Here is a 22485-nt window from a genome sequence, read left to right on the forward strand (position 1 = left end):
TGAGTTTTTTTTTACAACTAATTTGTTCAAATCAAAAGTACATTAGAAATTCTTTTAACAGGCTGCATTGTCTATATTGTACACAGAAACAGAAAACAGCTTTGTAATTAGTGCCAGATACTGAATTTTGAGTGTAGGCCAATCTGAATGTCCTGAAATCCACACAGCAAGTCTTTTCAACAATCAGTGTCAATAAAGAGACCTCTACTTTATTTTCCCTTATTGTACTTCTGTTCATCGTAAAAAAAATTCTTTCCCAGATTATCTACCAATTGTGCAGCTTCGTTAGCTAGTTAAGATTAATTCTGTATTGTTCATTTTCTTCATGAAGCTCTTCAGATCATATTTCTTGAGTATTAAACATCGTAAATTTATATTCGGAATTCTTTGGTCTAAAGGGTTTATGGCATACTTTGTATTTGTTACTGTATACTGGAAGATATTTAGTGAGGTGATGATATACATTAGATGGTTGTAGTTTTATCAATACTGGAAAGTATTTTGCATCTGGTTATAAATGGGGAGTGGTGTGTGAAAGAGAATTGGGGTGATAGCTTTATTGCAGTCTGATATTTTATTTTCCTGACATTTTCTGAGCATTATGGAACAAAGTAAGACTAATTGGAGTTTCAAGCTGCTTTACAGAAACATTTTTTGTCACAGATTTGGTTATTTATTTGTCTTGAACTGCGTAATGCATTTTTTATTGATCCCTAGAACCCATTGCGTTTTCTGTTGCATTTGGTACAGTGTGTTGGGGTGCCATCACTTCCCGTGTCTTCCATTCCCTGTACAGTCGCAGTTCCACACTGTTATGTTTTGAAGAAGTGCAATTTGAATTGGTAACTAGGATTCAACTTAGAATTGTAATCATAATTTTTTTGTCTAGATCCGGGCTGCTTTAGAACCTTATGATGGAGTTCAGCCAAGAGATGTGCGACTAATGAGGAGCAAAATGTCAGGTGAGATTTGTGTTTCCTGCACCAGGTGTCCATCCTGCTTCCCCTGAAACAAAGAACATGCACTTGGTTTACCCACTAGCTGAACAGTCAGAATTAGAACACAGGAATTTGCCATGGCTGAGGAATGTGAAAAGTAGGATTGTTAATATAATTGAAAGCAAAATGTAACTCCTCGACTCTGCAGTGATAGTAGCAGACACTGTATTTTTTTTTCCATATTCAGTGTCATGGATTAAACATAAAAGCCCAGAATTAAAATATAGTCTCATCAGTTCAAAGCTGATGGAAGCAAAGTTGCATTTGCCAAAACATAATTTCAAAATTTATTTGTTATTTTTTCTTTTCCTTTAACATTTTAACAAACTTCCACTGCATTTTCTTCATGTGTTATGCACAAGAGTGGTGGTGTTATGTAATTTATAAAAATAAAATATTGTAAACAGGGTTGCAGGTGGGTACTGAAAATTAAATCTGTTTCCAATTTGTCGCAGTCTGTATGAAAAATCCCTTTTGTTGCAACTTTTGTTATTTTTATAGAGGTATTGTTACTTCTAGGCATTTTGCACTGTTCAGTTCCTTGTCATGGCAAAGAAAAGGACAAAGTAAGGTCACACGGTCACTGCTTCACAAAATTGTAAATGGAGACGCTTTGAAGCAGAAGGGTGACATGAGAGATTCATCTGAGAATGGCTGCTTTAAAACCCATTGACTAACACAATCCCGTCTATATCTGAATGCTGTCTCTAGGTCAAAGCCGTGGTTTCGCCTTCGTGGAGTTTAATCACTTGCAGGACGCAACAAGATGGATGGAAGCCAATCAGGTTGCTTCATCACAAGTCTAGATTTCTTGGAGAGAGAAAAAAATAAGAAGGATCAAATTGTCTGTATTGAAAACTGATGTAAAGAGACACAACTGCTTTCCCCAAAACATATGATTTTTTTTTTGGAGACTTCTGTATAAAATACTAAATGCTAAGGATTGATAACAAGTACAACCCGTTTATAAATAGAAACAGCAGCTATTGCAATGTTTCAAATGGCAAAGAGCATCAAAGAAGTTAAGGGAATAGAGTAGTAATTAAATTTAAATGTATTTCCCTTCAGTTGATAGAAAACTTATTTATTCACTTCGAGGATTTTAAAATTCAGTTTAATAAGGCATTTTCTTAATAAGCATAATGTCTTAATATAGTGTGATATTCTTGGGTGAACAGAGAACAGATTAATTTTTTAATGACGAAGATGTTTGGATTTTATTGGGGTTACTTTTGGAAAATGTCTCAGATGATATGCTGAGTCATAATTCTGTTTAATCTTGGAAGTTGCGGTGGGGCCCATTGGCTTATTCATGTTATGATTTCTTAAATCCAGCAATGTAAATAAACAATTACTTTTTGCTGTATAGTGAGGGTTGAGCATTGTAAAAGAAGTATGATTCTTGTGAGAGTAGCAATAATTTTAAATTCATAAATTCCCTACCAAGGAGCCAGGAAATCAAATGACTTGATCCAAGATGTCTGGTGTCATTTGCTGGATAGTGAGGTGTAAGTGTACTTTTGCCCATGGACTTTTAAGGACCAAACAGGGAAAATCAAATTCTCATCTCAATGTCAGTATCACTAACATACCATTACATTTTCTAACAAAATTGGTAAAGTTTCCTGGTAATGGGCAATAGAAGCTTAAGCCCTTTAGTAATTATTTTAAAACCTAAAGTGATTGTTCATTTCTAAGTTACTACATTTTGTGCTTGTTATCAGTTCTATGTATTTGTGCTTTATGCAGAATAAATGTGTCAAAGGTTTTTTTATTAAAATACAAGTTGCTTTTCAGATGCAAGTGAACAGCCTAAACAGTACAATTACCAAGAAAATTACAGTGAGCATCAGAGTGTCAGGAACAAGCTTTGTTGGTAAACCTGAAATTACCTGACGACTTTCTCAGTTTTGTTTTATTTGATGTGCACGTTGTACCACTGCTGGGGGCAACTGAGTGATTCACTCTCTGGCCTCACTTACCTACTTTAAAATCAGTCCTCATTGTGTGTGTGTGAGAAATTAATACATCTTATTTGTTGTCTGAGGTTGTCCTTTGTCTTGGTTGGATGTGTAGTCCTTATTTTAGAGCTATCCTTTCACATTTATGTATTGGCTTTAAGATAAGGCTATCTTTTTGAATGAGTGTCTCCAAATAGCATTAATAATCAAGTACATTTTACCTCTTTGAATCTGGCACTAAATGGATGTGCATTTGCAACAGTAGATTTCTCATAATTTAGAGTTGTTTGAAATGACAAAAAAGGGAACATTGTTAGAAATTTAAAATTGGCACTTTAGGTTTTGGATTTCGCTTTGTCACCGCCTTGTGTCTTCCAGGTGCACTATTGTGGAGCACTGCAAAGGTGATGAACTGTGCATTGTAAAACTTTGTCTATAGGTAGCCTGTTGTCTGTTTCGGTGACACTTCAGGTGGTGATGTACTGCTGTATTCCATTGTTGGGTTTTAATTTGTTGTCGGAATTTAGGTAACTGTTATTCATGCTGTTCAAGTGCTCTTATGCTTGTGGGACAAGTCTGTTGACGTTGGGTTTATCAGAAGGGATGTTGGTAGTTGACTAAGATTAGTCGGTTTTCAGAGAATAACATGCAGTCTTGGTGGAATGCAGACCTGCATTTGCAGCCCCAAAATCTTCCCTTCCTGTAGTATGATTAAGAAGATGTCCCTGAATTGGCTTTCGAAGGATTTTTGAGGAAACGTAAGAGGATGGTGTTTGTGGACACCCACCCTCTGATTGCAAGAATATTCTTATATCCACTTTGCTCAGCTTGAATTTGCCACAAATGATTACTTTCTGCCTTTTAATTCATATTTTGCGGCTGCTATGTAAAGAATTGACGGCAAGCACTTTGTCTTGCACTGGAACTTATGCCATCTACAGTAACGGAGAATTAAATATCATCCTGAATAATCATTAAAAATTCAAAGCTTGAAAGTGACATTTACTGTTTTAGAAAACTTCATTTTGTTTAACTAAATTTAGCCAATGAAGTTATTTTGTTCAGGATTGAGATCTGCAGTGAGGAAACATTTATCGAAGGTGAAAAGATAACGTGTTTACCCCATGTGTGTTTGCCTCTCAAACTTGCAAATATTTTAGTTTTTGTTGGTATTTCCTGACCTAATTGAAATCCAAGGATGGATTGATGAGGGTGTTTGCTCTACATGTATATAATTTGAAAAAGTTTTTAGGTTTCTTATAAAATTAGTGTTTCATTGGTGCCATTTGAGGCAGAGATAAATAATAGATCTGAATTTTTAAAAAATCAGTTGTTTATACTTGAATTTTATAATCTGATTCGTGAAATTTGCTGTTGTCTTGACACTTTGAAATGTTTCAGAAATTAAGACTTGTTTTCAGGTGACGTTACGTTGTTCAACTAACCAAAACTGTTAAAGAGCTTTGCAGACACTGATTTTGAAAGTACAGAGAGGTGTACAAGTTTAAGTGGAAATTGGATAGCACAGGATTTTTGATGGTATTAAATTTAATTAGCTCATTTATTGTTGACTTTTCAGTTGCTATGGTATGTTGGCTTGTGGAGAAACATCTTATCCACTAGGTTCCTGACATGCATTATCTTATGATAGTCCAGTTTTAAGAATTGTTGAGAGTACTTGCTGTTCCTGACTCTGATCAAAAATAACTAGGACATATTCTGAAAATGCAATGTTATATACTCTTAAGTTCACATTTCAAAACTTGTGTTTTGATATAAAATTTGTAAATCCTTTGCACATCTAATTTTTAGTCATATGCTCGTGGTGTTTCTGTTCAGTGACATCAGCTTTTCAGTAAAGGCAACAAACTTTTACTAAATCTAGGGCTTGTTTTCCTTCCGTTTTACTGCCAAGAACAAAACATGCAAATACCATTTTTATTGTAGTCCATATATAAGCTTCAAAGTACAGATAAATTTCCAAAAACATGGGGGTGCATGATTTATAAATACAAAAAACTTGCTAATATAAAGGAAGAAATATCTGGACCAGAAAAACTAGTTGCAGATTTGAGTGAAATCCATCTCCATCATATAATGCCTCCTGACTTTGTTCAACTTCATAAGTTAGAAAATTCTATATCCATTACTGATACCAGATCTAATAGCAGGTTCAGTTAAAATCAGTACATTCTAAAAATGGAGAAAGAGGATTTTCCTATTGCTAAACCATTTCTTAAAAGAAATCTCTGCAATCTTGAAGCCTTAAATTTTTTCTCTGCAAGCATTAACGCATTAGGGTGTGTCTTACTCAAGACTACTACTTATTGGACCATTTGTGGCTTGGCCTGCTTCCATCTTACTGAAGACTAGGATGGACTAAGCGTAGGTAACCTAGTCCCCTGATATCCCTGTTCCCAATGCGTTATAAATGAATATGCATACTTTCATGCACTAATTCGGGAGAATATGCTCCCTTCCTACTCGTGTGCACTGCCATGGGAATAATTGATATTTTGTCTTGAAATAATACTAAATGATGATTTATTTTTTACAGAAACAACTGACTATACAGGACAAGTATGTCACCATGCATTACAGTAATCCACGTCCAAAGGCTTATGAAGATTGGCTTTGTGGCAAGGTATTCTGAATTCACACTACAAGGGTGTAAAAGGTTTAGTGTGGTGGGGAATTTTATGAACAACATTTGAAAATGTGTTTATTTGGAATATATCATTAGATCTACAAGTTATGTCTTAATTATTTTTCATATATTTTTTATATAAAACCCATCATTATTGTCAAGTTCTTTCTACTGTTATTTAACTTTTCTTTTAACCCCAGTAAATAATTGTAAATGGAAAGTGTGAAAGACTATGTACTTTGACAACTTAGTATCATAATAAGATGTTGACTAAGATAAACTTCTCTTATTTTACTGACTACGTTTTATAAACTCAATTGCAGTGTGGCATTTATAACTTCAAGAGGCGAGAAAAATGTTTCAAGTGTGGTGCTTCAAAGTCAGGTAAGGATAATACTATAGGTTGACCTCTTCACTGTTGTTAAGCTCTAATTTTATTTCATTTAAAGAGATGGTGCTTTTTGGAGTGGTCCAAATATGCGTTTGTTATGGCACAAGGCTGAATCTCCAGTTATTAACCAGTTTTCTCACATGCTGTTAATATCCCTCTGATTTCATATTTGAAGTGAAATTTGCTGTGACTCAGCTTCAAAAATAATGGATGGATAATATTACTTAGACAATGCGTATGATCTTGGGGGATCTCAGATAGGAAGTTTTCAACAAGAAGGCTTGGTGTGCAGGGGCCCATGAGGTCACAAAGAGTCGGACTCAAAACTTGTGTTTTAATATAATATTTGTAAATCCTTTGCACACCTAATTTTTAGTCATATGCTCGACTTAGCAACAACAAAGCTTCTGACTCCCATGCCTTCTGTGTTGTTGATTTTTCCCTTTAGGTTATTTCTGGAAGCACATTCAGGGTCTTGGCCTGAAACATCTACTTTCTATAGATGCTGAGTTCCTCCAGTATTTGTGTAACTTTGGATTTCCAGCATCTGCAGGATCTCTTGTGTTTTTGATTTGTCAAGTCTTCTGCCTTTGACACACAATCTCTAGTGGTATCCCATCTGCACTTCGATTATCTTGAAGTTAATGTCTCCACTGTCTCCTTTCTCCCATTCCTTGTATTTGTTCATTTTTGGTATTCTGACCTTTTCCTAGACAATTCATAAGAAGTGTAGACAAAGAACATATTGGTCCAATTAGTGTTGACTTTACCTTACTTTACATGAATGACAGCTATATCCAAACGTATTTCCAATGTGAAGATTTCCTTTTTTGTAGTAGTTAAAAAAAATGATTACCTGAGAGGTTGCATTTGGCCCATGTAGAGTTTACCCCACTGGTATAATTGATTGACACTGAGTTCACAAATTTATGTGCAAATTTTAAATAATGTAAAATACCTTTTTTTTCTTTTGCACAGAGTCTGAACAGGATCAGCAGCCTGCATCTCTGGAAGTTCAACAGACACCTGATTACTACAGTGATAGTAAGTTAAAGTAGTTTTCTGTCCACTGTCTGTGGTTTGTTAAAGAATATTTCCATAAGGCACAACAATTAGTTTTATGATAAATGCTGAAGTTTAAAATTTGCAATTTGCTTTTAGAATAGTTTTCCTGTAACATTGTTAAGAGATAAGGTGATATGCTGGAATTACTGAGAGCCAGTTAGAGGGAGAAAAGTCTAGTCTATCTGTTTCCCTCAATTAATGGAAGTTTTACAATCTTGAGTAACATCATGATAAATTGTCTTTTTGGAAATTGTTTTTTTTATGTTGTGTAAATGTCCATAAGATTTATATAAACCATCATTTCCTTTGAAACAGCTGTCATCTTAAGAAATATCGGTTCCCACACCTCCGTGGAGTCCATCTTAAGTGCTCTATCACCATATGCTACATTGGCTCTCTCCAATATCCGGCTGATTAAGGACAAGCAGACCCAATTAAACAGGGGCTTTGCATTTGTGCAGCTAGCTTCTATTGTGGTGAGTTTTAGTCAGTACTTATTGTTATGTTTGTTATAAACAACATCTAGTACTGAATTTTTTTTGGTCATTTTAAACCTGGTATAATTTTACACTAATCGGGAGATAGGCTCAAAGAAAACTATCAAAACATAATTGATAATGTTTGGGACAAAGTGACGTAATATCTTTGAAGACATTTTTCTGTATTATTATTTAACTGAGTATTTAAATGGAGAAATTAATGCTAATGTCAGGTAATATAATAATTACACTACTCAATTTTCCATTTTGCTTACCAGTTGCAAATTTACAAACTGTCTCTAATATTAAATAACAGCTTTGGGCATTTGCACAGCAGGAACTGAAGAAGCTTTTTTCTTTCCAGTGAATGTGTAATTTTCATGCAATAATCACAGTTCATAATGTTTCCTGAACTTGGTTGGTAAGAGATGGAATTACATCTTTAGAAAGAGGTGACGTAGGGTCAGACAATGTCAAATCTTTGTGGGTGAAGTTAAGAAACTGTAAGGGAATCATATATAGGTGTCCAGATAGCCAAGCTGTGGGGTTGAGATTGCAAAGGGAGCTGGAAAGGACATGTAATAAGGGTAATGTCACAATTGTAATGGGGGACTTCAGTATGCAAAGTGATATGCAGCTTGGTGTTGGATCACAAGAGAGGGAATTTGTTGAATGCCTTGTGCTTGAGCCTTCTAGTGAAAAGGCTGTCTTAGATTGGGTGTTGTGTATAGCCCAAATTTTATTAGCTTAACATAAAGGAACCTTTAGGAGTCAGTGATCATAATATGATTGAATTCATTCTGCAGTTTGAGAGGGAGAAGCACAAGTCACATGTCGCAATGGAATAAAAGGAATTGCGGAGGCACGAGAGAGCAGCTTACCCAGGTGGACTGGAGGGGGATACTAGCAGGGATGATGGCAAAACAGAGGTAGCTGAAGTTTCTGGAAATAGTTCACAAGGCTCAGGATAACTATGTCCCACAGAAGAAGTTCTCAAATGGCAAGGCCAGGCCACCATGGCTAACAAATGAGCTAAGGACTGCAAAAAAGCCAAGGAAAGGGCATATGTTAGCGAAAGCGAGTGGAAAGTTGGATGATTGGGAAGCTTTTAAAATCCAACAAAAGGCAACTAAAAAAGCTAGAACAGAAAAAAATGAAATATGAGGGCTAACTAGTCAATAAGAAAGCAGGATACTAGAAGTTTTTTCTATAAAGAAAAAAAGGTTAGAATTTATAATGGACCACTAGAAAATGATGCCTGTGAGGTAGTAATGGGGGACCAAGAAATGGCAGATTATCTTAAGTACCTTGCTTCAGTTTTTACTGTGGAAGACACTAGTGTGCCAGAATTGGTGAATATCAGGGAGCAGGAGTAAATGTCATTGCTATTACAAACGAAGAAGTGCAGGACAAACTAAAAGATCTTAAGGTGGATAAGTCACCTGGACCAGAATAATTTCTGTAAATGCAAATCTTGCCTGATAAACCTATTAGATTTCTTTGAGGAAGTAACAAACAGGGTAGACGATGGAGAGGCAGTGGATGTCATTTACTTAGATTTTCACCATTTGACAAAGTGTCTCACGTGAGGCTGCTTAACAAGATAAAATCTTACCGTGTTACAAGAAATTTACTGGCATGGATAGAGAAATGGCTGACAGGCAGGAGACAGTGAATAGGAATGGGGGTGTGCATTTCTGGTTGGCTGTCAGTGGCTAGTGATGTTCTTCAGGGGACCACTACTTTTCACATTGTTTGTCAGTGAGTTAGATAGTGGAATTGATGGCTTTGTGCAAAGTTTGCTGATGACATGAAGATAGTTGGAGGAGTAGATAGTGCTAAGGAAGCAATGTGATTGCAGTAGGACAAATTAGAAGAATGGGCAAAAATTTGGCAGGTGGAATACAGTGTTGGGAAATGTATGATAATGCAATTTGGTAAAAAGAACAATAGTGCAGACTTATCTAAATGGTGAGAAAATTCAAACATCAGATGCAAAAGGATTCAGGAATCCTCGTGCAAGACTCCCAGAAGGTTAATTCACAGATTGAGTCTGTGGTAAAGAAGGCGAATACAATGTTGGCATTTATTCTAAGGGGAATAGAATATAAGAGAAAAGGAGATAATGTTGAAGCTTTAAAAGACACTAGTCATGCTGCAGTTGGAGTATTGCCAACAGATGTGCTGAAATTGGAGAGAGTCCCGAGGAGATTCACAATGGTGATTCTGGGTATGAAGGATGTGGTGAGAGGGCGGGTGTATGGAGCTGAATGGGATCCGGGATTAGCTATAATAAAATGGCAGAGTGGACTCGATGGGTTGAATGGCTTAATTCTGCTCCTATGTCTTATGGATCTGTAAAGCACTTGTAGCTACTAGAAGCTATGCAAATGGATACCACTTTCATTGCATGTGTGAAAATGGACTGGAACTGTTATGAACAGAATGATTTTATATACCTATTTCTTTGAGCAAATAATGTTTTTGACTACTTTTTTTTTATCTTTTTGATTAAATTTAGACTAGAATTAATTTGTAAAACAGTTTGAACCTAACTGATGAAAGTGTTCTAGAATTAGCCCAAAATGGTACTTATACAGGAAGGGTACTGCATACGTGCTAAGGGATATTACTACTATTGAAACTAAAATGAGCAACGTTTTCATTTAACGAGCTGTAGTGGACATCAGGAGAAAGCATTTATAACGGCATTAAGTTGACCACTCACTGTCTTCCTTTCTTTACAACATTCACAGGAGGCATCTCAGCTTCTTCAAATCTTGCAGTCCTTGCAGCCACCTCTGAGCGTTGATGGCAAAACTATTGGCGTTGATTTTGCAAAGAGTGCTAGGAAGTAAGTAACTGAACTAAAGCTAAACTTGCTTTCTAACTGGCATTGACACCATTGCAGCACACAATTGCTTCAGCTAGAGATTGTGAGTTGGGAAATCTGATCCCAGGTTTCTGCCTGTGCTGCTTTGGATCATTTTGTTTGAGGATCGAGGATTCTGGGGTGGCTTGAAATAATTTTTAAATCCAATCTTGTTTCCATATCTTTGTGCCACCAACTGAAGTCATTGACTGAGAGCTTAGGTTGGAACTTTTTGCCAAATTTTAGGGTAGCAGTCGCTGTGATCCTTCTTACCTCCCTAATAGTCACTCCATGCTCTCCTACATAGGACTTAGGTGTACATTGACATTTGAAATCCTAGGAAATTCCCAGCTCAGTTTCTCAGCCTGCCACTGTGTGGAACTACAGTCTGAGATTTGATTTTTAAGATTTGTGTGTACCCTTAACCAGCAGTTGGGACAAGGGCACAGCAGCAGAACTTGATTTAATTTGTCTTTCTTCCTTTCTCTCATTTTTATTGTCAGAACATTGCATATTGGCCTCATCCAACAATCTAGCTGAACTCAGTTACTGTGTCATTCAGATGAAGCTTTGCTTTCCGTTCCATTCCAAGGTCACTTGGTCATTCTGATTTTGCACACTTTGTATGTAAATTATAGAACGCTGTCAAAAAGATGGCTAATTAGTTCATGTTCAGTCAATTATGGACTTGGATTTGATTTGGGTTAAAATTTAATGACAATTTAGTTTAATTTGAATTGTTAATGGTCAGTTTGCTTTTCTATTCAGAGATCTCTTTCTTGGCGATGGAAATCGGATCAATGCTATGACTGTTGCAAGTACAGCTATTGCTGCAGCTCAGTGGTCATCAAGTCAGGTAAAACCATATGGTTTTATGTAGACATGTTCTGTAAACTTAATTCTTTAGGGATTTTCTCCAGTTTAATTACTAAAAATCTGGGAAACAATGAAAAGGACAAATTAATACAGTGAAATTGGAAAGTGGCAATTCATTTGAGAATAATTAATTTTCATATTAATGTTGTTACGTAATAATGACAAAGTTTGTAAAGTACTCAAATTCCGACCAAGTATCTGAAATTTAAAAAAAATTTTTTAAGTGAAAGAGGTTAGTTATTGAACTTTGCATACCCAAGTGAGCTTTAGACTTGCTGTCCCTTGAAAGGGAAGTCAGGAAGTACATCACACTAAGCTATTTTTGTTCATCCTGATGCCTAAAGTTGGAACACTTTAGTATATTTATTGCTGATAATATACAGTCTAAAACGGCGTTAAGTAATTCTCTTCCCTAGAGGGTGCTTGAATTTCTTTATAGAATCCTGTTTGTGGATTGAAGGGAAGCATTCCAAAACCTTTGACCTTTTTATAATATATTTTGGTTTAATTTTCTACTATTGAACTAATCATTGCATGGTGGCTTAACGTGGCTGTAAATGTTCATTTGTACTGTAGGTAATTCTTACGTTTTCGTTATTTTAAATCTTTTCTGCTTCCTTTTTGTAAAGTCTCAACAAAATTCTGATCCAGTGAATCAGGATTACAGCTACCTCCCGCAGTCTGGCCCAGACAACTACGGTCAGCATTATGCACAGGTTGGTAATTAATTGAGGGACAATATAAATGCACATTTTGAAATTTTGTAGCAGCTTTGAGAGTCAAGTATATCAATCACTACAGCATTAAGTCAGGTGTTAAATTTGTACACTCTGAAGTCGAATGCCAGAAAGTTAATATGTTAACTGCTCTTTCGAGGATCAAGTTGATATGTGTGATGGCATATATTAACTATAGTGATAGAATCCATGTAAAGTTGATTATTTCTGTGAAATGTTTAAAGTTTGTTGTAGACCTGGCAATTAATTTTCCTGTTAAGTAGCCTTATGAATAGTAACACATTTTTAAAATACTTTGCATATAGCATTGGATAATCAATTCTTGCTGTGGAATCATTCCTGCTGCCTGCCTCTAATGAATCAATATTGTTAAAGTTGTTATCTGGAAAGGATGCACTATTTATGACAACAAAAGTGTTTACTTTCTTAAAAGTAAAGCAGAATCTAATAGCTTATTGTATAGTATTTTTTTTTTAGCAATACAGTGCGAAGTAGGTTCTCCCGGCCCTTCAAGCCACAACACCCAACAACCCCTGATTTAACTCTAGCTTAATCACAGGACAATTTACAATGACCATTTAACCTACCTGGTACATCATTGGACTGTGGAAGAAAATCAGAGGACTTGGAGAAGACACACACATTCCACGGGGTACAGAGACTCCTTACAGAACGATAGCAGAATTGAGCTCCAAACTCTAGAACTCCCCAAACTGTAATAATTGTCCTGAGACTAGTTTCAGTTCTCACCACTTACTTAGCTTGTCATCTTCACAGCATATGTTCTTTCTTAAGTGAAGCTTCAGATTAAGATGTTAGGTGGAGAAATGTTATAAGAGTTGTCTCCAACATACAACTATTTACCAAGAGCATTGCTAAACTTGGGAGTGCAATTCTTTTGGTAAAATAGCACAGATGTCCAAGACTTTTTGTATGTTCCATGTCACTGCCTACTCCCAGGGGTCTTTATCAGCCAGCAATGCTCTAAAATATGAACATTATTACAATGGCAACATTGGAACAGCTTTCTGGAGGTGTTTTGGTTGGATATGAAGGGTAGTGTTGTAGGGATTGAGGGCTGTTACTATCCTATCATGTCATGAAAGCAAGAATGGGAAGTGGTCGTGTGATACTGTATTACCCAAAAGGTGTACTTCTAAACAATTATGTTTTAGCAAAGGTTTCCAAGTTCCTTTCCTGATCACACATGATCCCAGATGGGTTGTTATGTTGTTTATTTTCATATAATTTCTCAATAATATTTCAATATGCCCAGAGGCCTATGCCCAACTGTACTATTTCCTATTATAATGTCCATCATTTGTACAGCACCATTATATTTTTGAACAAGGCATTCTTGAACTGGACCCTTATGTATAAATTCTGCAGCAGCGATCCCTGACAGAAATTTTTCTTAAAAAACACATTTTCTTTGTTTAGAGTGAGGATAGTGATGTGGAAATGCCTTTGGGGTTTTTATTAATACCTAACCTTCCAGATTATGCTGAATAGTTGTAGAATATAAAATCATTAGACATAGGAGCAGAATAAGGCCATTCAGCCCATCGAGTCTGCTCCACTACTCCATTATGGCTGATCCCGGATCTCACTCAACCCGATACACCTTTTTGCCATATGCTTTGATGCCCTGACCAATCAGGAAACAAATTAACTTCCACCTTAATTACTCCTGCAGACTTGGCCGCCACCACAGTCTGTGGCAGAGCATTCCACAGATTCACTACTGTCTGGCTAAAAAAATTCCTTCTTACCTCTGTTCTAAAAGGTCGCTCCTCAATTTTGAGGCTGTACCCTCTAGTTCTGGATACCCCACTATAGGAGACATCCTCTCCACATCCACCCTATCTAATCCTTCCAACATTCAGTGTGTTTCAATGAGATCCCCCTGCATTGTTCTAAATTCCAGTGAGTTTAGGCCCAAAGATGCCAAACGCTCCTCTTCATTCCTGGAATCATCCTCGTGAAACTCCTCTGTGTTCTCTCCAATGACAACACATCCATTCTGAGATATGTAGCCCAAAGTTGTTGACAATACTCTTTAAGTGCAGCCTATGAATCAGATCCCCACATGTCTAGGATTTTTGGGCTCCCACCCAACAGGACTGTGGTGTTCAAGCACAATTTTTTTCATTCTTTCCCAATGCCAACTTAGTTGCTTTCCCAAATGAGTCAAAGTTTTAATTGTAACATAATATATAGCTACATCAACTCACCTTAGAGTTTAATGCTTTTGACTTGTATGTACATAGCTTGTGAAATGTCCAACTTCACAGCATGGCAATTAAAATTCATATTCTGTGAGTCCACGTGCATATTAAAAGCACCACTTGCTTCATAAATTGATGTACCATAAATATTGCTTGTTCTCCAGAGCTAATGAAAGTCTGCAAATATTAGACCAGTGTGATTAACTATTCTAAGGATCCAGAGTCTTGATCTGTAAATGCAGAACTTGAATAGTTTGTGAATGCTCAAGTCCTCAGTGTGTTATCTTGGATATTTTAGGATCTTTGTCATATATGCAGTTTTACCAGATGCATGAATTTTCTGAAGGTACCAACAGGTCAACAACTCTGATATTTTTCTAATAGTTGAGGTGGGGAGAGCAGTGAAAAGCAGTGCCGGGGTGTTGGAGCAGTTGCAGAATCAAGGTGATTCCTTGCAATAGTAAAAGAATGGAAAATGAAAGTGGAAGTTGCATCACGTCTACCGTTGTGGGCTTTGCTGCCAGCAGCACTGACAAAAACCTGGAAATGGGTTTTATCTACTTGACTTATCTAAGGATTGGCAGCTGGCAAACATACCTCTGAAGAGGAGAAAATAAAACTACAAATTCCAGTCTGTGCCACAGCATTGAGTTTTACTTCACTGGGAAACCCAGGGTGGTGCCTTGTATGTATTTTATGTACGGATATTCTAAAGTGCAGTCTTAATTAGTTCTTCTGTGTGCACCACACTAACCATGAAATATGTGCAATCGGCACAGTACTCGCAGGAATACCAGTACTTTCAACAAGGCTCTGTGGACCCCAGTCAACAGCCTCCAGTCACATACCAGGCAGCAGCTACTCTCACAGGTAGGGTGTCAGCGTTCTCTTTCAGAAAGAAAGACTGAATTGAGAGGTTGGTGCAATGTTATTCCTTTACTAAATCAGGTTTAGCTGAAGAAGAAATTACACATGTCAATACTTTAAATCCTGACAAATGCACAATTTTTTTCTCTTGTATAAATCAGCTTAAAACCTTTCAGCTTGCCAATCTTTGTTCACCTACAGCAATTCAGTCTACTTAAATGATGGCTCAAGAATACTTAAACTTTATCTTAGTTCTTCCGTTATGTCGAGTCCCGCGTTACTCAGGGTGTGCTTTCTTAGAAAATAATCTGCATTGCATTTTTTTGTAATGCAAGCCCCTCTTTCCCATTGGTGATATTTCCCATTCTTTCAACATGTTTTTCTCTCATTTTAAGCCAATTTTATCTGTGAGTTCACTATTAGACTGGAAGGATGGACAAGGCATGTATGAAAGTAGCAATAAATTTTGAAACTTTATTTTTCCTCACTCTGCTGTGGGATAATAAGATTTGACATCACCATGTCAATGTTAATGGCAGTCACGGCTGAGTTCCTCTCCTGTGTCCTCTCTGGTCTGAGAACAAGAACAGTGCAGTGATTTGCTCTATTCATCTGCGTGGCATTTGCTGTGAGACGTACGTTCACGTCCTCAGTCTGGAAAGGGTGTGGCAAAAGAGGAATCACCAATCCAGTCATTGTGGTAACATCATATCCATTTCTTATTGACCCACTAAAAATAAAACAATTGACAAATTTTGTAGTTATTTTTGCAAATTGTGTTTACTGTTTCTGACATAATTCTGCAAGAGCAAATTTTATTCCATGTCTCCAGTTCTTGGGTAGTGATTTGTGAATTCAGTATGGACTCAATGGTCATAATGCGGTGGTCACTGACTGATGCTAACGGAGCATTTAAGTGCATTCCAATGGCACTCTGTGGTCACCACACATTCAAGGGTGGGTGTGAGTGTGTGTTTGTTTTATTTTATTTTATTTGTTTTTCTGTTATAGATACCGGCATTAGCATCTGGAGTTCAGGAAGCCTTTGTTTAAGCTTACACTTGTATTTCACACTGTCTACTTGTTCTTTAGAAAAATACTCAGTAGGGGAAATAGAGGTTTTGTCTGAATAGATAATTTTGAACCGATAACCTTTAGATGAGAACTCGAGTATTCAGCTCAGCTATACTTTGACATATTTTAATCACTGGATTCTTAATTTAGTAATTTTAATTTTGAATCACACGTTTAAATTATTCCCTAAATCAAGTTTAGGATTAAATTAATTTTTGTAAAGGTTATGTAAAAAGAACAAGCAATGGCTTGTTTTATCATTTTTAGAAGTTCAGTACTATGCAATGTAGAAACTGCAGTTCCACTCTCCTGAGCATTAAAAAATCTCAAGATAGGAAATGGTTGGAATTTCATTTATATTAGCCAATGTACTGGATTGAATTTAGTGTAGATTGTGATGTGCTTCCTAAACTCAGAATTGCCTGCTTGGGTTATATAGTTGAAATTCCAGTTAAAACAATGGGCCAGTCTAGTGTTTTACTGAATTTTTTTTTCCATTTATGGAATATGCTTATTGCTGGAAAGGATAGAATTTTACTTTCTGACCCTGATCATACAAAACAAGATGCTGGTGAGCTGCCATCTGGAATCATTGCTCTCCTGTGTAGGAATTTCAAAGATTTGACTTGCCAATAGGAATCAGTCTTATGCTTGCTTTACACGTTCATTCAGTGAACAGCAGGTGGAATGTTTGGTGGGATAAAGAATCTAAGTTATAAAGTGGCATAATGTGAAGTCATGATAGTCTTTTTAAAATATTAAAATATGTTGTTTTAAATAGCATTCTTTTAGACCTGGTGCTTCATCTGTATTAATTGGTGTGTTCAAAACCAAAAATTTTGTTTTTTTGCAGGTACTCCTGTCAGCACTTCAGCAAATACACCTGTATCACAGGTTCAGATATATTCAAGTCATGCTCAACCCTACCTGCAAAATGCTCAGGTGAGGTTACTTATCAGTAATTGATCTTATAAGTTTTTTTTTGCTCCTCTGTTTGTCCCATCTTCAGATTTAATTATGCATTAGCATTAAGTACCTTCAGAGCATTGGCTGTTTCAACTACATACTTGGTGTTTTTTTGGTATTTAGAAAGCTACTCATTCTTGATGTGCTGCTGGAAAGTAGTTATCTCCACAGCCACTACTATGAATATAAACCTTTAGCATTTTCTACATTTTATGGCTTTCTTGGATAGTTACAAAGCAGTAATCTTGTCATTCCATTCTTGGATTTTGGCAAAGGTATATAAAGCAATTTACATTTAGGTTTTCAAAAGCTTTGTTAGCTTTTCACCATTTTAGGTCCTTATGACTAAAATAATTTATTGGCTTTCAAGGGTGATGGATCTGGTCACAGGTACCTCCCAATATGCTTGGATGCCTAGAGCCTGAGGCTATTTGTGTGATTGTTGGTTGTTGAAGTCTTTTGTACCTATATTTAAATTGGGTGCATATTAAAAGTGATTTTGTTTTTGCGTATATCAGGTAGATGCTGGGCAGCAAAGCTCAACTAGTCAACAGAGTACAGTTTCAAATACTGCACCTACAGACTCTAAATTCTGTAAGTGGTTTAGTTTTACATAATATGCATACTTTCTACAAATCTTTTCGGAAGTTATATTTTGAAATCCAGCCAGCTGTTTGTTTTTCACAAGTTAATAAGAATGATGGTTCTTTTGAAATAATTTTATTATGCTTGTTTATAGCTGTACCTGATGTTTCCAATTACCAGTATGATGAATCTTCTGGTTTTTACTATGATCAGCAGTCTGGACTTTACTATGATCCGAACTCTCAGGTAAAAGCACTTAAATTTGTTAGCTTTGCAAATATGTCTGTTTCATTAGAAAGATAACTTAATACTGTATATACTTATCAAACCATTAGGTTATTCAAAAGCAGTTCATAAAAATTACCCCAAAAGTATAGTAGCAACATTTAGTGATGTAAGCACAGAATCCTACTTTAACAGAGCAAGGTCCTACATATTAGTGAGATAAATGACCATATTAATTCCTCCATTAGCGTTTAATTGCTATGGTTAATGGCTTAGCACTTCACCTCTTTCTAATAATTAGTCTGGCATCATCTGAACAACCAGTCTCCAATAATACACCACCCCACTGGTTTATAGTGAAATGCAGCAACGTGTTACGTTGCTTCCAGAGTTGAGGTTAGAACCACGTCTGCTTCTCAAAATGTAGTAGTCAAGTTATGGTTAGAAGAATGTTTAGATTGCCATTTAGTAGAGATACAGTGCCTCCAAGCCACCCACCAATTTGATGAGGCCTCCATCTTTCAGGGTTGACCTTGGATGTTCTGTCCTAGCAGTCTAGCTATGCAAGCCAGAGCAGTACAATATGGAAAGCAAGCTGTTACCCATGTAGAAAGCACCGCCTCTCCGCACATCTGATGAACCCAAAGGAATGGCAGAGACTGGTAGTTGGGCACTATCAGTGTCACAGAAGTTGCCAGTGTTAAACTCAATGTAGACTGCCTTAGGGACTCCAGCTCTGAATTTTTCCCTAGTGTTTACTCCTGAAGCTTTCTCCATGAGTGAGTATAGCTGTGAGACAGCGAAAGTTTGAGATCAAAGTTTTCTTCTGGATGAGCTACCAATGGCAGCTGACAAGCCCCATCTCCTCAAAACGACTGGTTTTAAGCTGCCAGTAACCTGCCTTTGCCCCTTCTCCTGTCAGAAGAAACTGTTCCGCCAGGCTTAGTAGCTAAGCCACGTGTGAAGGCTAAGAGTGGCAGTAGGGACAAGCTTCCACTGCCAATTAAATGATCCCAAATGGCATGCTACTCAAATAGCCTCTGACAACCAAGTCCAGCTCTTGGCCTTCTGCTATGCTACTGTGGTGACCCAATGTTCATTTACCTTTTGCTGTTATCTTTTCAATAGCTTTAAAATCAAAAGTGTATTGAAGACCTTTTTATAACTTTTTTTTTTAGTACTACTACAATGCACAAACTCAACAGTATTTGTATTGGGATGGAGAAAAACAGAAGTACTTACCTGCATCAGAATTTAGTGCACTGCAGAATACTACTGCTGGGGGAACTAACAAAGATGGTAAAGAGAAGAAAGAGAAACCAAAGAACAAAACAGCACAGCAGGTAAAAAAAAAAAAATGCCCACCCACAATTTAAAAAGTATTTTTATAAACAGATCAGTATTTTGAGTCGTGTTGTTACCCATGCATAAATGGGCTCATGTTATCTGCAGTTGGGAGTGGGAGGAAGGTATTTCTGGTGATGCTCAGTATCTGAATATACGAGTACTATATATATCAGTAGCATTGAAACCTTGTGAAAAAGAATGTATATTTCTCCAGTCTTCAGTATGTTTTAAAATAAACTCCCATTTCTGCTGCTTTCCATCTTGTGAAAGAGGAAAAAATAATTATTTTACCCTGTCTGTACTGGACCAAGCAACTATAAATTTGGGATTTCTTTTTGTTCGACACAAACCAACACGTACTCGGGTCTGTTTTTAATATTATCTGCCTTGGACCTTGCTGACCACCTATTCACTTGAGAGTTGGTTCTTGATTCTAATTGGCAGTATCACCATCTGTTATGGAGGGGCCACTGCACCGGATTGGGAAAACCTGCAGAAAGTTGTAAACCCAGCCACTAGAATCCCTAGTATTGAGGACACCTTCAGACGGTGATGCCTCAGAAAGGTGACATCCATCATTAAGGAACCCCACCACCTAGGCCATGCCGTCATTGCTACCATCAAGGAGGAGGTACAGGAGTCTGAAGACACACTCAACATTTCAGGAAGTTTCTTCCCCTCCACCATCAGATTTCTGATTGGACAGTGAAGCAATGAACACTACCTTGCTATTTTTACCTTACTTATTTTTATATATTTGTTTTATATATACACTTTTATTATTATGTATTGCAATGTACTGCTGCCACAAAACAACAAATTTCATGACATGACAGTGATACTAAACTGATTCTGATTCATCAAAACCAATTAGGGAACTTCCTAAACCTGACATATAGTAACAAATTTACCCATTGTCCCTATGAGGATGATCATACCAACAGCCAGCTAATCATTATGCTAGTTCCTTCTGCCCTGTAAAATTCAATATTTTCTTTTATTGGAAATGCTATTCAAGGCTATGTCTTTGTATATTAATCTCTCAAATTCCTGAATGTAACTTCCTACCAGAAACAAACAGAATAAATATTTCTCAATTGGCCAGAGATTTCAACATATTACAACAACCTTGTTTCTTTTCTCTCAAACTGAGAGCATTATGATCCCTATGAATGAATATAAAGGCATAAATTAGGGTTCCCCAATTAGTTTTCCAGAAGGGCCAAATTATGTCAAGCATGCCAAGCCAAGGGTCAAAACGTCCAGGGTTTTTTTTTCATTGCGCTAGTAAGTTGTTTTATGGCCAGATGTTGTTGCTGTTATTACCATTTTTATTATTATTAGTAGTAGTGGTGGTGGTAGTAGTAATAATTTAGACCTGAGATTCTCGAAGCCAAGGAAAAAAAATGCACTCTTGAAACAAAGTAAGTCCAAAACCAACCATTTAATTGTGACTCTACCTATCACAACTGTTAGCTGTCACATTGAAAACTCATCTGGGACTTAAAATACACACACACACACACACACACACACACACACACACAAAACATGGTAGTCTTCACCACTTCTCTTCCACTCAAAGGGTTTTAGTAGTACTGCCTTTTCCACTGTTTCTGTTCTCTCATTTAATTTATTTGTTCTTTTTAATTAAGCTATGTAGCATTTGAAGTATGAAGTGTAGGTGTAAATGAAATTATCAGTATTGTTGTTGTAATATTATACCACAATAAGATTGGCAAATAGACAGAAATAAATTGATTCACTCACCACAAACAACAGGAATTCTGCAGATGCTGGAAATTCAAGCAACATGCATCAAAGTTGCTGGTGAACACAGCAGGCCAGGCAGCATCTCTAGGAAGAGGTACAATCGACGTTTCAGGCCGAGACCCTTCGTCAGGACTAACTGAAGGAAGAGCTAGTAAGAGATTTTAAAGTGGGAGGGGGAGGGGGAGATCAGGAGAAGACAGGAGGGGGAGGGATGGAGCCAAGAGCTGGACAGGTGATTGGCAAAGGGGATATGAGAGGATCATGGGACAGGAGGTCCGGGGAGAAAGACACGGTGGGGGGGGGGGGGGGGGGGAGGTAGACCCAGAGGATGGGCAAGGGGTATAGTTGGAGGGACAGAGGGAGAAAAAGGAGAGTGAGAGAAAGAATGTGTGTATAAAAATAAATAATGGATGGGGTACGAGGGGGAGGTGGGGCATTAGCGGAAGTTAAGTCGATGTTCATGCCATCAGGTTGGAAGCTACCCAGAGGGAATATAAGTTGTTGTTCCTCCAACCTGAGTGTGGCTTCATCTTTACAGTAGAGGAGGCCGTGGATAGACATGTCAGAATGGGAATGGGATGTGGAATTAAAATGTGTGGCCACTGGGAGATCCTGCTTTCTCTGGCGGACAGAGCGTAGGTGTTCAGCAAAGCGGTCTCCCAGTCTGTGTCAGGTCTCGCCAATATATAGAAGGCCACATCGGGAGCTCTGGACGCGGTATATCACCCCAGCCAACTCACAGGTGAAGTTTCGCCTCACCTGGAAGGACTGTCTGGGGCTCTGAATGGTGGTAAGGGAGGAAGTGTAAGGGCATGTGTAGCACTTGTTCCGTTTACAAGGATAAGTGCCAGGAGGAAGATCAGTGGGGAGGGATGGGGGGGATGAATGGACAAGGGAGTCGCGTAGGGAGCGATCCCTGCGAAAAGCAGAGGTGGGGGAGGGAAAGATGTGCTTAGTGGTGGGATCCCGTTGGAGGTGGTGGAAGTTACGGAGAATAATTACGGAGACTATTCCTCTTCTCACCCTGTCTCTTGCAAAAATGCCATCCCCTTCTCGCAATTCCTCCGTCTCCGCCACATCTGCTCTCAGGATGAGGCTTTTCATTCCAGGACGAGGGAGATGTCCTTTTTTTAAAGAAAGGGGCTTCCCTTCCTCCACTATCAACTCTGCTCTTAAACGCATCTCCCCCATTTCACGCACGTCTGCTCTCACTCCATCCTCCCGCCACCCCACTAGGAATAGGGTCTCCCTGGTCCTCACCTACCACCCCAGCAGCCTCCGGGTCCAGCTTATTATTCTCTGTAACTTCCGCCACCTCCAACAGGATCCCACCACTAAGCACATCTTTTCCTCCCCCCCACCCCCGTTTTCCGCAGGGATCGCTCCCTACACGA

General features: G+C 37.7%; 1 protein-coding gene across 2 annotated transcripts in view; it reads left to right on the top strand.

Annotated features, from left to right (window-relative positions):
• Nucleotides 1–22485, top strand: part of LOC140211213 (RNA-binding protein 5-like) — a 43566-nt gene that overhangs the window by 12789 nt on the left and 8292 nt on the right. For both annotated transcript variants that reach the window (XM_072280822.1, XM_072280823.1), the window contains exons 5-18: nucleotides 890–962; nucleotides 1710–1783; nucleotides 5517–5603; nucleotides 5930–5990; nucleotides 6976–7041; nucleotides 7378–7538; nucleotides 10298–10395; nucleotides 11182–11269; nucleotides 11919–12005; nucleotides 15034–15124; nucleotides 17049–17137; nucleotides 17680–17755; nucleotides 17901–17992; nucleotides 19150–19314. In XM_072280822.1, coding sequence (XP_072136923.1) covers nucleotides 890–962; nucleotides 1710–1783; nucleotides 5517–5603; nucleotides 5930–5990; nucleotides 6976–7041; nucleotides 7378–7538; nucleotides 10298–10395; nucleotides 11182–11269; nucleotides 11919–12005; nucleotides 15034–15124; nucleotides 17049–17137; nucleotides 17680–17755; nucleotides 17901–17992; nucleotides 19150–19314 — 1308 coding nt within the window. The remainder of the gene's footprint in view (nucleotides 1–889; nucleotides 963–1709; nucleotides 1784–5516; nucleotides 5604–5929; nucleotides 5991–6975; nucleotides 7042–7377; nucleotides 7539–10297; nucleotides 10396–11181; nucleotides 11270–11918; nucleotides 12006–15033; nucleotides 15125–17048; nucleotides 17138–17679; nucleotides 17756–17900; nucleotides 17993–19149; nucleotides 19315–22485) is intronic.

This window comes from Mobula birostris, chromosome 16 (genome assembly GCF_030028105.1).
Source record: "Mobula birostris isolate sMobBir1 chromosome 16, sMobBir1.hap1, whole genome shotgun sequence".
Taxonomy (NCBI): domain Eukaryota; kingdom Metazoa; phylum Chordata; class Chondrichthyes; order Myliobatiformes; family Myliobatidae; genus Mobula; species Mobula birostris.